Source organism: Primulina tabacum, chromosome 9, assembly GCF_025594145.1.
Source record: "Primulina tabacum isolate GXHZ01 chromosome 9, ASM2559414v2, whole genome shotgun sequence".
Taxonomy (NCBI): domain Eukaryota; kingdom Viridiplantae; phylum Streptophyta; class Magnoliopsida; order Lamiales; family Gesneriaceae; genus Primulina; species Primulina tabacum.
This window is the reverse complement of record NC_134558.1, coordinates 8,863,122-8,877,597: the sequence shown is the minus strand read 5'-3', so window position 1 is coordinate 8,877,597 and position 14,476 is coordinate 8,863,122. Positions and strand designations below refer to the sequence as shown.

General features: G+C 36.3%; 2 protein-coding genes across 2 annotated transcripts; both read right to left on the bottom strand.

Moving 5' to 3' along the window:
* Positions 1-5,667: 5,667 nt before the first annotated feature.
* Positions 5,668-8,975, bottom strand: LOC142556908 (uncharacterized). The gene is made up of 6 exons (XM_075668401.1): positions 7,854-8,975; positions 7,288-7,691; positions 7,140-7,227; positions 7,057-7,063; positions 5,933-6,763; positions 5,668-5,816 (listed from the first exon to the last, which is right to left on the bottom strand). The coding sequence occupies exons 1-6, from the start codon at positions 8,973-8,975 to the stop codon at positions 5,668-5,670; spliced, it is 2,601 nt and encodes an 866-aa protein (XP_075524516.1).
* A 2,766-nt stretch (positions 8,976-11,741) lies between these two features.
* Positions 11,742-14,276, bottom strand: LOC142504591 (thermospermine synthase ACAULIS5-like). The gene is made up of 10 exons (XM_075617455.1): positions 14,032-14,276; positions 13,552-13,618; positions 13,321-13,415; positions 13,096-13,198; positions 12,896-12,984; positions 12,634-12,790; positions 12,480-12,555; positions 12,332-12,390; positions 12,097-12,233; positions 11,742-11,958 (listed from the first exon to the last, which is right to left on the bottom strand). The coding sequence occupies exons 1-10, from the start codon at positions 14,175-14,177 to the stop codon at positions 11,886-11,888; spliced, it is 1,002 nt and encodes a 333-aa protein (XP_075473570.1). The 5' UTR covers positions 14,178-14,276; the 3' UTR covers positions 11,742-11,885.
* Between the last annotated feature and the right edge of the window lie 200 nt (positions 14,277-14,476).

Here is a 14,476-nt window from a genome sequence, read left to right as displayed (position 1 = left end):
AGTAGAAAGAATATAAGATGCTCATATGATGAGTATCATGAAACTCATATTTGTAATACTATATATTCTAAACGGTTTCTAGTCAATTCAGCCGCCACTAAGAAGGATATAGGCCGCTTGAGTTCGAGACTAGTATCTGCAATGTGAGTACCATGTTTCCTTGGTAGGGGACATTGTGATGTCCGAGCATGCAGATAGGTGTTCCTGGTAGAGTGCACTGAACAACCCTCCATAAAGGACTTTTCAAGTGGTTCTCACTTATCGAGTGGAAAAGTTCTAGTTTATGGTTGTACACCATTAGTCATTATGACCCGGGACAACATTGAGACTCTATGTGCTAGAATTACACTTTGACTTGTTCACCGACTCTCATGGGGTCATCAGGTGGCAAGGTTGGGTGTTCTATCGAAACATATAGGAGTCGATGCATTGTAGTCGGGGATTCACCGCTTACCTTCGCGTATGGATATCCTATGTGTTCTCATATGTATTTAGTTTGAAATCTCTGATCAGAGTATGGTGGTAATTATGAAAGGGGTTTCATAGATTACACCATCGATACAACTACGACATGACACATAGTATCGATTCATTGACAACTCTTGATAAACCAATGGTTGTCGAATCGGTCGGGATATATGAGTTGAAGGGACCGTACTGTACGCTAACCATAATTGAATGGTTCTTGCAGGCACTATCATTTGATACCTAGGGAATCATGTAAGCGATTCTGCTAGACGTTTAACATGATTGGTTGGGTACTATCAGACTTGAGTTCTGACGTTCTTGTTATCAAAGGGTTGATAAGTAAGGATGAAGCAATTGGGGTATGCTCGTATAAGGACATGTTTAGTCCGAATCACATGGAGATGTGAACCCACGGCTAGTTGTATCAATGAACCATTGAGGGCCACACAAGTGCTAGCTTTCTAGATCTCGTTGAGAAGTAAAATAGTTCAATGTGTTGAACGGCTTATAAAGGAGTTTATAAGCGTAAGGCAAAATAGAAGTATGACTTCTATAAGGAGAATGTAACTTTTAATTTGAAGAAGTGTTCCTAAATTAAAAGTTGGCCAAATAAATAATGCATTTGAAAATTGTGATTTTCATAAACATTATTATGAACTAAATTAAATTAATTAAAGTGTTGAATTAATTAAACACTAGTGAGCCTAGTAGAGTCCAAATAATTAAATTAATTCAAGTTTGAATTAATTAAATCATATTGGGTCTTGTAGAGCCCAATAGTAAAATAATTATTCAACTAGTGACTGGAGTAATATCAAGTAAGGTTTAATTGGGCTCAAATATGTTTGAGACAATTAAATTAAAGTCCATGGGCCTTGTAATTGTTACAAGCCCAAATAGGAAAGCATGCATGGGAGGTGAAGGGTTGGGAGACAACTTTTTCCACATCCAAGGCATGGCATGCCTTTGGGACATACAATCACTTTTTCAAGCATCAAGAAAAGTCTCCCTTCTCTCCTCCCACCCCTATGGCCAAAATTTGAGTCTCATTTTCTCCCAATTTTTGTTCTTCAATAGTTGGAGAAACAATTCTCTTCTCAAAGAAAAACCCTCATATTTTTCTAGTGCAAAATATGAGGGGATCTTCCTAGTTGGTGGTGGGCTCGATTTGAAGGAAAGAAGGAATCTTGTAGAAGGTCTTGCCATACAAGAGCTAAGGTGTTTACACCTTAGTTGGAGCCATCATCAACCTCAAGAGGTTGATAGGTATAATTTCTTAACACCCTATGAATATTATAGTTGTGTTTTTGTATATGCTACACCCTAGTACATGTGGTGCTCGAAATTTTATGCTACATAAATATGATTTTCGAAAATTTTATTGCTTCCGTTGCGAATTCGGGAACCTAAAATCGATCCCTTTCAGAGCGTTCATCAGCAACTCCTGGTAACAGATTGGCATAGAATTCCAAAATAAGACAGCGAGAAAAAGGCGTGACTGCTGATACCGTGGAGTAGAGATTGCAATTTTTGAGGAATGACACTAAATTGTGTTGCTCAAAAACATCAAAATCTATATTCCTTTCCTCAAGAAAAACTCGGTTTGCTTATAGGTACCACTGAGACACCATCTGTTCTGTGTAGAACTGAGTGCTGAAAGCACTATTAAGATCATAATCAGCAAGGTCTATGTTTTCCGGAATGTGGGCAACATTGTCAGAAACATCCTCAGCAGCAGAGGAAACTTCATGATCCCCTGGATCAGATGTGGCAACCTCATCCAGCATATCATCAAAAGGGTGAGAGGTCGTACCAGAGGCAATGCTAATGGAGAGACTTTCAGAAGAGTCTCTCATCTCCTCATCACTGGAGGCATTGGAAGGAATGATTTGTGTGGGCTCTGAGGTGGACGCAACATACTTCTTGTCCTTCTTCAGGTTGGCCATAAATTGGGCTAAAGAGATTTCATCTTCACTTTCCCCAAAAGAAGATTGAGTTGCCTGTGCAGTTACAGGGACAGTATCCCAGGGAGACGCGTCATCCTTACCAGAGGATGAGGATGAAGGTTCATCAACAATCTGAGGTGCGGATTTTTTACGAGCGACCAACTCGTAGTCCTCATCATTTGAATCGTCTCCTGACGTTTCAGCAGGATCAATCAGCGATGGGCGAGTAGAGGGCTGGCCCTTGTGGCGAAATCTCTTCCCAGGAGTAAGATCAAGGTTGTACCCAGCCTGTCGCTTTGATCAGCGAACAGGGGACCGTGGAGGATTAAAAACCTGGATTAATGGCGGATTATCAAGATCAATCGGATTTCCAGCCTCGCCTGGGAGAATGACTTCCAGTGGCTTGGGTTGTTCGGCAACAGGGACGATTTCCATAGGAGAAGCTTCTGTAGGTGTTGCTGGAGATATTGGCTCTGTGGGGGCAACATCATCCGTGTTACGCATTTCACTCCGTATGTCATGGCGATCATAGCCTTTCCCTGCCATTTAAATTTGTGGTTTTGTGTGAAAATGAAAGTGGGAAAGACGAAGAGTGCAAAAAAAATAAAAAAAATAAACACAGAGGTAGATTTCTATAGGAAAATACGAAAATCCGAGAGACAATTATGAGAAAAATGATGAAGTGGCGGTGTAAATCATGAAGATAAGTATGAACGAATAGTGCAACGGTAACAAAGCATTTGGTAACTGATATAGTCTAACGGTAAAAAAAAGGGAAAAATATAGCCGTTAAACATTTCAGGCAATTACTAAGATGATTGATGCACAATATTATTTCAAAAATTCCAGAGATAAACCCACATCGAATTTACACTCCACTAGACATGAAAGATCACTGAAATTCGAATTTTAACAGAGTCTGAATTTTCATCGAATTCTTCTTTTGTTGAAATACTCATGTCCTTATGACTCAACAATATTCACGATTATATGTTTATGCATGATCTAGTTATGCCTAATAACATAATGTAACAAAAATAGAAACATGAAAGCAAATATGAGATATGTTTACAGATGAAGTGTTGTCACAAATGTTGGCAACATTTTCTGACAACACGCACAATTCCAGAAAACAATTTTGATCTTCTTCACACTTAGTGACTAAAAAAATTTCTGAACATAGAAGTGATAGCTCCCACACTAGAAGAACAGTCTTCATTGGACTACTCTAGGTAGCTTTTTCCATTTTCTTCTATTTCTGTGTTAATATTTAGAAGGGGTAGTTCCCACACTTAAAGTCCAGCCTTCATTGGGCTAATTTAGGTAGCTTTTTCCATCTTTCCTTCTAATCACAGGCCCAATAATTTTAGTGATTATTTTTAGTTTTTCTTGGGTTGCTTGTCACATTGGTTAGAGTCAATTTACCATTCTTCAAATCCTTTGTGACTAAGTTCACATGTTTAGGTGTGAGGAATTGAAATATAACAAAGAATTGTGAGTGCATCAGTAAACGAAGCAATACACAACATATCACAGTATGAATGATATGTAGTATGCCTAAGTCCTAAAAATACACATGCAAGTTAGGTGTTGTCCGAGATGTTGTAACATTTGGGACAACATCTATGAATGATCAGGCAGAACACATGCTGAGAGATTTCCTAAGGTTGGAAAACCTTTCAAAGTCTAAGCTTTTGTGAATATGTCAGCCAATTGGTTATTTGTATCAACAAATTCCATCCTAATCAATCCTTTCTCTACTAGATCTCGAATAAAGTGGTGTCGAATGTCAATGTGTTTAGTACGAGAGTGTTGTACAGGGCTTTTTGAAATGTTTATTGCACTAGAATTGTCACAGTACACAACTAAGGGTTCACTCTTAAGTCCATAATCTTCTATCATTTGATTCATCCACAAGAGATGAATGCAACCACTTCCTGCTGCCACATATTCGGATTCAGCAGTTGAAAGTGAAACACAGTTCTGTTTTCTACTATGCCATGATATCAAGTTATTTCCAAGGTAAAAGCAGCCTCCAGAGGTACTCTTTCTATCATCCAAATCCCCTGCCAAGTCAGCATCTGAAAACCCTACTAAATTCGAGTTGGTGTCGTGAATATACCATAATCCTAAGTCAATGGTTCCGGCTATGTATCGTAGGATACGTTTTACGACTTTTAAATGAGAAATCTTAGGATTATATTGGTATCTAGCACACAAGCAAACACTAAACATTAAGTCAGGGCGGCTAGCAGTCAAGTACAGGAGACTTCCTATGATGCTACTGTATAAGGTGTTGTCATCATTTTCCGCAGCATCATCTTTGAATAATTTTTCATTTGAGCCCAATGGTGTCTTCATGTGCTTGGTGTTCTCATTAGCAAATTTCTTTATCAAATTTTTTGCATACTTACTTTAGCACAAAAAAATGCCATCATGCATTTGTTTGATTTGCATTCGAAGAAAAAAACTTAGCTCACCAACCATGCTCATTTCGAATGTAGATGACATGCACTCAACAAAATTATCAGCATGCTTTTGGGATGAGGAACCAAAGATTATATCATCAATATAGACTTGACAAATAAGGATTTCACATTTGGATTTCTGAATAAAAAAGGTATTGTCTACCTCACCTCGTTTGAAGCCAATTTCAAGAAGATATTCTGTTAGTCTGTCATACCATGCACATGGTGCTTGCTTCAAACCATAGAGAGCCTTTTTCAACTTGTACACATGATTCAAATTATGTGGATCTTCAAAATCCTTTAGGCTGTCTGACATATGCTTCCTCACACAAGGTACCATTGAAGAATGCACTTTTAATGTCCATTTGAAATAACTTGATTTTCATGTAGCATGCAATAGCTAGCAATAGTCGGACTGACTCAATGCGGGTAACAGGAGCAAAGGTCTCATCAAAATCAACCCCCTCAACCTGTGTGTACCCTTGAGCAACCAACCTTGATTTGTTTCGAATGATGTTCCCCAACTCATCAGTTTTATTTTTAAAAATCCACTTTGTTTCAATTATATTGACATGGTCAGGAGGTGGAACTAGATCCCAAACATCATTTCGAACGAATTCATCAAGCTCATCATGCATAGCATTGATCCAAAACTCATCTTTTAAGGCTTCGTCAACATTTTTAGGTCCACATTGAGATACAAAACATGAAAATCTGACATGTGAGTAAGCTGAGCTCATACATATAAGTCCAGCCATCTTTCGGTAATCGACTTTCTCTTTCTTTCAAGTTTTTGACTTCACCTTGCACACTACTTCAGTGTCACGTGTTGTGCTAGGTGTTGCAACATCTGGGGCAACACCTGCATTTTCCAGTACGTTTGGGTTTTCCAGAAGATCTTCAACGTCATCCTCAGCAGTTTTCTTCTTGATATCTGCACAATCATCAAAAAAAAAACATTAATGGATTTCATAATAGTCCTAGTTCTTAGATTAAACATGCGATAAGCTCGACTATTAGTGGCATATCCTAAAAACAAATACTTATCACTCTTTGAATCGAATTTGGCAAGTTGATCCCTGTCATTCAAAGTGTAACAAACACATCCAAAAATATGAAAATATTTGAGATTAGGCTTCTTTCCCATGATTATTTCATAGGATGTCATGGTTGAGCCGCTTCTCAAATACACTCTATTTGAAATATGACAAGCCGTATTTAAGGCCTCTGCCCAAAAATGCTTTGAGATGTTCTTCGATGTTAGCATCACCCTTGCCATTTCTTGCAGTGTTCTGTTCTTGCGTTCGGCAATTCCATTTTGTTTTGGGGTTTTTGGTGCCGAAAACTCGTGTGAAATACCTTTCCTGTCACAAAATGATGAGAATGAAGAATTCTCAAATTCCTTACCATGGTCAGTCCTGATTCTTCTCACCTTCAAACCATGAAAGTTTGTGATTCTTGTGACCAATTGTTTAAACACACTGAAGGTGTTTGATTTCTCCCTAATGAAACTAACCCATGAATACCGTGAGAAATCATCAACACATACAAAAGAATATTTCTTACCTCCACAGCTTTCGACTTCCATAGGACCCATAAGATCCATGTAAAGTAACTCCTGACAGCGTGTTGTCCCAGATGTTGCCAACACCGGGTGTGATACGCGAGTCTGTTTTCCTTTTTGACACTCACCGCACACATAGGGTATTCCAGATGAAAGATTGGACACACCTCGCACTGCCTCATATTTACTCAGATTCTTCAAGGTTTTGAAATTCACATGGCCGAGTTTCTGATGCCAAAGGTCAAGTTCAGTAATTTGTGCATGTTTGCATGAAAGTTCTTCACCAATTTGGTAGCAATTGTCCGAAGACCTTGTACCTGTCATGATGCATATGTTAGATTCATCAAAAACTTCACACGCATGTTTATTAAACTTGACATGCAAATTATCATCGCATAATTGACTTATGCTTATCAAATTTGAGTTTAATCCTTCAACATGGAGCACATTGTGGAGCTTTGGTAGTCCTTCGACATTCAAAGTTCCCTTTCCAACAATCTTTCCTTTAGCTCCCCCTCCATAGATTACTCTGCCACATTTTTGTTCAACATAATCGATGAGATATTCTCATGACCCTGTCATATTGCGTGAGCTTCCACTATCAAAGTACCAGTAACCTGCAGTGTTAGTTTTTAATGAAGTATAAACAACATTACAGTGAAGTTTTGCCTTTAGTACCTAAACCTGTCTTACTGTAGGTCGATTCTTAGAGGTGTTGCGTGAAGTGTTGAACCACATTTGAGACAACATCCAGCTTGACTTTTGGTTCATGCGGTCATCCCTGAGTTTAATACAATATGGCCTGATATGTCCAGGCTTAAAGTAGTAATGGCATACATACCTGCGTTTTCTTCTCTTAGGAACAGGTACAGTGGATTGTATTTTTGGTGGAGAACTTTTGGTTGAAGGTGTAGGTTGTGGCGGTGTGAACGTTTCAGTTTTTCCTTTCACAAAAACGGTGGATTTTGGAGATTCACCAGTTTCATGTACACTGTCTTTGAACCCTAAACCCTTCTTGTCATCTCTTCCCATTGAAAGTATGGATCCAAGCTTGGATGTGCTCGAATTAAACTTGGATAATGTTTCAGTTGCCTTTTGAAGTTCTTCTTTGGTCTTACCCAGTTCTAAGTCTTTTTTGCTCAAAATTACTTCAAGTTTGGCAACCACGACTTTTAGATCAGTGTTTTCCTTTACAAGAGTGGAGTTAAGCTTGTTTCTTTTGGTCCAATCCTCAAACAACTCTTCCTAAAGCTTTTGAACACTCTCAAGAATCATCTCTTCATCATCAGCTTCCAATTCCTCATCTGCACTCGAATTTCCAGAAGTTGTGGATTTTAGACACACTGATTTTTTGCAGATGTTGCGGCCATGTGTGGCAACACCTAGGGCAACACCTAAAGGATTCACCTGCAGCCTGCGATTTTCTGTCAATAATGCAGTCAAGGAGGTGTGATTATCTTCATCATTGGATTTCTCCTCCTCATCAGATTTTTCATCACTTAGAGATACATTGTAACCTTTGTTCTTTCGCAATCTTTTGGCACATTCATTTGCATAGTGTCCGAACCCGTTGCATTCTCTACACTGCACTGAATCATACTTCTTTGAGTTAAATTGTTCTCTGCCTTCATTCCTTGGTTGAGATTGTTGCTTGGCAGGAAATCTTTGTGGTCTTTCAGGAGCAGGAAGACTTGGAAATTTAGAGGGTTGTGCCTCCTTCTTCTTATCTCTGATTCTTTTCAAGTAATCTCCGAATTTCTTTGTGATAAAGGATATAGAGTCCTCACAAAGGTCTGATTCACTGACTTCTTGAGATATTTGAAGAAGGTCATTGTAGGTGTCATTTGAAGCTTGGAAAGCAATTGTTTTCCCTTTATCCTTCTTCTGCATGTCTATGTTCATCTCAAAAGTCCGAAGTGAACTGATAAGGTCTTCCAAAGCCATTTGCGTTGTGTTCTTAGCCTCATCTATCACACAAATTTTTATGTTGAATCTTTCGGGCAAAGAACGGAGAACCTTACTAACTAATCGTTCATTGGAGATGGGGTCTCCAAGACTGAACGCCTCATTAGCAATTTTCCGTAGGCGACGATAATATTCCAGTATGTTCTCAGATTCTTCCATCCTCATCATCTCGAACTTGGAAGTAACTATCCTTAGTCTTTTTCGTCGCACACTCTCAGGACCTTCACAGTGTCTTTGTAGAATGTCCCATGCATCCTTGGCCAAGACACAATTAGTAATTAGCCCGAACATGTTCGTATCAACTGAAGAAAAAATGGCATTCAATGCCTTTGATTTGTAATTTAAAATCTGCACTTCATCAGTAGTCCAGTCACTTTCCGGTTTTATCAGACTATCACTATCTTCGTCTATTCTCCTTGGTGGAGTCCAACCGCTTAGAACTCTTTGCCATGCTCTCTCATCTATGGATTTTATATGAAACCAGATTTTGACCTTCCATAGACTGTAGTTGGTTCCATCTAAGACTGGTGGCCGAAGTGCGGCGTTTGCGAGTGATGGATCCATTTGATATTTCTGTCAAACAAAACAAAAACCAGAATCAACACTTAGTATATCAAGAGTAGGCTCTGATACCACTTGTAAGAAACGTTGTTCGACAGATGTGAATAAATATATCAACAGTAGTGTAAAATCGTAAATTTGTTTTTTATCAGAGTTAAGTGTTGTTACAACATTTAGGACAACATCCAGCGGAATATTATATTTTGTAACACAAATCCACTTTAAATAAATAGATGGACGAGATTAAATATGCACACAAGTATAAATACTTGTGCGGTGCCTTATGACAAAAATCACTAGAAACCAAACCGTTTACAAAAACTATTACTAGTGATTAAGACTAAAATTAATTTCCTCAACAAGTTGAGAAAATAAAAGCTTTCTAAAAAAATCAATAATAATAAAACATCAACTAAGAAATAAAAAACATGATGCCAAACGAGGAGCCACGAAAACAATCTGCAGCCAACTTCGTTACGGATGTTGTCTGCAGATGTCCCCAACATTCAAGGCAACATGCGATCACCACTCTTCAAAACAGCACGATCCTTGATGACTTAATTCACTGATATTCAAGGCGTGCACAAATGCATATATGTATGTTTGTGAGGGAAGAAGCCTAGCAAAGAGGAGAGCTTCAACGATGTTCTTGATCTCTTATTTATAGATGTAGACTTTTATTTTTCAAGGAAATCTATTGCACAAGAAAAGTAAGAGTTTAATTAGAAATAAACTATTAATACCATATCTCTTTAAAATCATTATCATAAATAGCATATCTAAAATATATTTGCTTAATTATCTCATTATCTTAGAAAGATAAAATCTTACAAGATATTATATGAAATCAAATTAACAAGGAAAAGATATTGTTAGAAAAATAATTTAAATCAAGACATTTTATCAATTAAATTCGAAAATATTATTTCCCTTCAAAAATAAATATTGTTTTTACATAAGAGTCAATAAATTGTATGTTACAAATTAGTTTGCTTGGTATCTATTTTAACAAGTGAAAAGGTATCATGATTATCAATGCCTAATTGTATGTTACAAATTAGTTTGCTTGGTAACTATTTTAACAAGTGAAAAGGTATCAATGATAATCAATTCCTAGTTGTTGGGTGTATCTTTTGCCACAATCTTTGCTTTGAATCTATCCACGGTTCTATCGGGTTTGCGTTTAGTTTTGTATGGAAGTAACAAAACTTTGATAAGCAGGTCTAAATTTGGAGTACGTAAGGAAAAAAGAAATAGGATAAAGTGTATGGCTAGATTGCTGTTAGGCAAAGTTGGACATGCATAATCTCTTGTCAAAATTGGTGGTACTGTGCGTCTAGAAGATCTTCGAAGGATGATTGAACCAGAATCAGGCATAAAATCCTGAGGAGATGCAATAAATGTTGGGTTTGCAAAAGGAAAAATGTCCTCATGAAACACCACATCCCTGGAAAAGAAAATTCTATTGTTGCTAATATTTAACAGTTTATAGCCTTTTTTTTTTTTTTTTTGTGTATTTGAGTATCCTAAAAATACACAAGTCAATGATCTAGGGGATTTTTTGTGCTCCACTGTAATATCGGTGGTATAAACACAGACAACCAAATATCCGGAGATGATTGAAAGAAGGGACTTTATGAAACAAGATTTCAAGAGGTCTCTTGTTTCCAAGAAAAGGACTAGGTAGTCAGTTGATCAAGTAAACAACTGGTAACACACAATCTCCCCAAAAATGGTAATGGGAGAAAAGATTGAAATCTCAAGGATTCGGCAATATTCAATCTATGTCTATGCTTACGTTCCGCAACCCCATTTTGTTCGTTGCTGTATGATGCCAAGAGATTGAAAATGATTCATTCATTCGAATGATTTTAACTGTCATGGAGAAATTGAATGGCCCCCAAATATCAATATGCAATAACTCAAATGCAAGAGAAGTTTTTGATACACTAACTTGTGACTAGCTCGTGGAAAACTAAGCCTAGTTTGTTTTGATGAAGGACATATTGAACAATTGGACACATACTTTGATAAGAAGGGTAAAAGTTTCATTCTCGCAACAGATACATGTTCTAATCGCTTATGCCATACAGAATCATCAACCAAAGAACAGGCTAATGTATTATCAAAAAGCAAAGGTATTACATTAATTAGGTTTAAAGGCAGAAGAAATTAGAGAAAATACTGAATGAATGCCAGTATGGCAAAAAGAAGTATTTTATTATTTTTAAAATTATTGTAAAAAAAAAATTTCGATTTCACAGAAATGCCTGGTTTTACTAGCAGAAAAGACGAGATCTTGAATTGAACCCCTTATGGCTATCAAAGCTAACAGTATCTGGAGACGAAATAGGGGTGGATATGCTCCTGGCGCATTGTGTGTGAGCCCAGAAACACAAGGCTTTGGAGTTTCAAGGCCCAATCTGTTCTGTTCACATGCAACTAAAAGTTGAATTACATTGTCTATTACTCATTACTTATCTACGATCTCTTAGATTTGAGACGAGATATTTGATTCGAGAATCGAGACCATCAATAACAAATCCCTCCTCCGAATAAAGTTAATTTTTTAAAAAAAATTGAAGAAAAAATGATCTGTCATTTAAAAGGGAAAAAAAAAAACATAATTGGGGAAAAATACAATTTCATAAAAAAATAATAATCATTCCAAATGTGAGATTTGTCTTTGAATTAATTCCAAAAAATTAATTTGAAATACTTAGAAATTCACAAAATATTAATATTCAAAAGTAGAATAATGGCAAAATGACAACGAACAAAGCTTCCATTCATATTAGGCGATATCATCTCTTTAAAGTACATAAGCAACAAGGAAAATTAAACCACCATTTTCTGATCAGTCGTCTTCTTCTTCTTCTTCGACCTCGTATTTTCGTCCCCTTCGAGTGACCTTCAAAGTTGTTTCCCATGTCCATAAATAAACCTCGCGTTTCCTTCCGTGTAAACATGAGTCTCATTGTCTAGCCTGTCATAGATAAGATCAAATACATTTCAAGACATGGATCTTGAAATAAATTTAGCCGAATAAAAATGGTTTCCATCAACTATAATACGTTTTAATTAAGCAAGTATTTCAAAACCGAGAAAAGAGATTGCGACTAACGATTTCCGAACAGCTTTGCTCAAGGTAGAGGAGGAAATGAACGTTTTGCCATCGAGATATCGATACTCCCCTTGAATTCTCTGCTTGATTCTGAGGTCTAATTCATCAGCAGTTAGGGCGAATGGATATTCAGATGCCTGCATGTATTTAATTATTTAGTAAAGAGTCATGCATGCATATATAAAGGCATTATATTATATAGAGATCATAAATTAAGAGCCAAAATTGATGGTACCATGACCCATCCCCAAGTATCAGCATAGGAAGGAATATGAGCTGAGTAAGGTACAACATCTGCCAAATAAATAAATTAGTCCATTAATCAAAAATTAACTAACTAATAAATTATCCAAGAATTTTTGAAATCACTGCATTACACTTACACTTGAAAACCTGGCTCAACGTGTTGAAGATGCAAGAAAATACTTCTGTGTGGCTGAAAATTCCAGCTGGTCCAGCCTGAAATTTCATTCAAGCTTATACTAAACATTATATGTATATATATATATTCGAATCAAAATGCGCACGCGCACGCACCTGTGTGACAAAGATGCCACCTTTACTAAGCCTTGGCTTGATCACGGATTCGTAAAAGGATTTGGTGTAGAGTTGGTAACATGGACCACCTTCGATTGGATCAGCCAAGTCTCCTATGATCACATCATAAACCTCCTCTCTTCTCTCAAGCTCAGCTCTTATTTTACAAAGAAATTAAAATGCATCATTCACCAAATTTTTTTAGGATAAACCCACAAAATTATTAATGGAATTAAGCATTGTTTTTTAATATAATATTAACCTGGCATCATTGATAACGAGTTCGAGTCTAGGATCATAAAAAGCTTCTTTGTTAACAACTAAGTATGACTTGCAAAAATTCACCACTTCCTACAAAAAAATAAAATAAAAGATCATTAAATTATATAATTTCTGATTAGATTTTCAAGAAATATAAAAGTTTTTTTGATTTTTGAAAAAAAGAATTTAGAAATATGTCACCTGGTCGATATCACACATGATGACCTTGTCCACAGTTTTGTGCCTGAGGATTTCTCTTGCAGTAGAACCTTCACCTCCACCCATAATAAATATTGTTTTTGGACTAAAACATTATTATAAATTAACAAAAATGAGTATTTATATAAAGGGTCATGAAAATATTTAATTATTTTTGTCAAAAAAGAAAAAATAAATTGTATTAATTATAATATGAGAGATTAATACTTTGTGTGATGCAACAGTGGGGGATGGACAAGAGATTCATGGTAGATGAACTCATCTATCTCTGCACTTTGAAGCTTTCCATCAAGAACTAGAGCCTGCAGCGAATTTCAAATCACAAAATATAATTAATTTTTTTTAAAAAAATCAATATTAAATCACTATATGTATAAATTTACAAATTAATTTTTTATATGAAATTTGAAAATTCTTAATTGTTAGGAAATGGTGCACCTTTCCAAAGGGCTTGGTATCCAAGAGTTGAATGTCCTGGTACTGCGAGGCTCCTGTATGCAAAATACTGCACCCCAAAAAAAAAAAAAAATTAATTAATTATGTACGTAGTTATAATAAGTGGACTTAATTAATTATTGGACACAAAATTATTTTTGCCTCCTCATTTTGATCCTCACTTGTCCCAACTTTTCAGGGTCAAAATCATAGGAACAGTAGTTGTACTCATGACGCTTCCTAACTTTTAAAAATATGCAAATTCACAAACAAATTTATATAGGAAAAACAAAAACTACTACAAATAATATATTTTGTATAAAATTTTTCATGAATAGGATTACTGGTTATATTAAATTTTAATATACCTTCAGTGCTCATACACTTCGAGAAAAACAAATGTTTCACCCATTAAAGTTAAATATAATTTTCCATCCTTAAAATTAAGTAAGTACAATATTGCAAAAGTACTCAAAAATTTACCTCTTGAGTGCGAAGCACCACCTCAAGTTCTCTTCAATCTCCTCTTCATACCAACAACTCTTCCTCATCGCATTCCCATTCCCATTCCCATTGACATTCATACAACCTTTACTGCTCAATCCATCAGATACAGAGAAATCACTCATTTTTCTAACCTTTGTTGATCTTTTTCTTACAATATACGTGTGAATGTGTGTGTATATATGTATATATGAGAGAGAGAGGGTGGGCAGGAGGAAGAAGGGGAGAATGAGGCTTGGAATGAAGAGATGGAAGGTCGGAGGGGTTTATATATGGAAGCAAAGGATGAAACCTAAAAAAAATTTCAAAATTTAATTATAATATTTTAATATTATATAGCATGAACAGTGGAATGGGTTGAGTTTGGTACTAAAGCATATACTGTGAAAATGTATAGGAATGTGTGAATTAATTGCTGGAAAGA

Coding starts and splice junctions, on each gene's coding strand:
- LOC142556908 (XM_075668401.1), bottom strand. CDS start 8,975: ATGGATCCATCACTCGCAAACGCCGCACTTCGGCCACCAGTCTTAGAT. Junction 7,692..7,853: donor CAGAAAATCGCAGGCTGCAG/GTGAATCCTTTA, acceptor CAAAAGCTTTAG/GAAGAGTTGTTTGAGGATTG. Junction 7,228..7,287: donor CCTAAGAGAAGAAAACGCAG/GTATGTATGCCA, acceptor TATTAAACTCAG/GGATGACCGCATGAACCAAA.
- LOC142504591 (XM_075617455.1), bottom strand. CDS start 14,177: ATGAGTGATTTCTCTGTATCTGATGGATTGAGCAGTAAAGGTTGTATG. Junction 12,985..13,095: donor TCATGTGTGATATCGACCAG/GTGACATATTTC, acceptor ATTTTTTTGTAG/GAAGTGGTGAATTTTTGCAA. Junction 12,234..12,331: donor ATACTTGGGGATGGGTCATG/GTACCATCAATT, acceptor AAATACATGCAG/GCATCTGAATATCCATTCGC.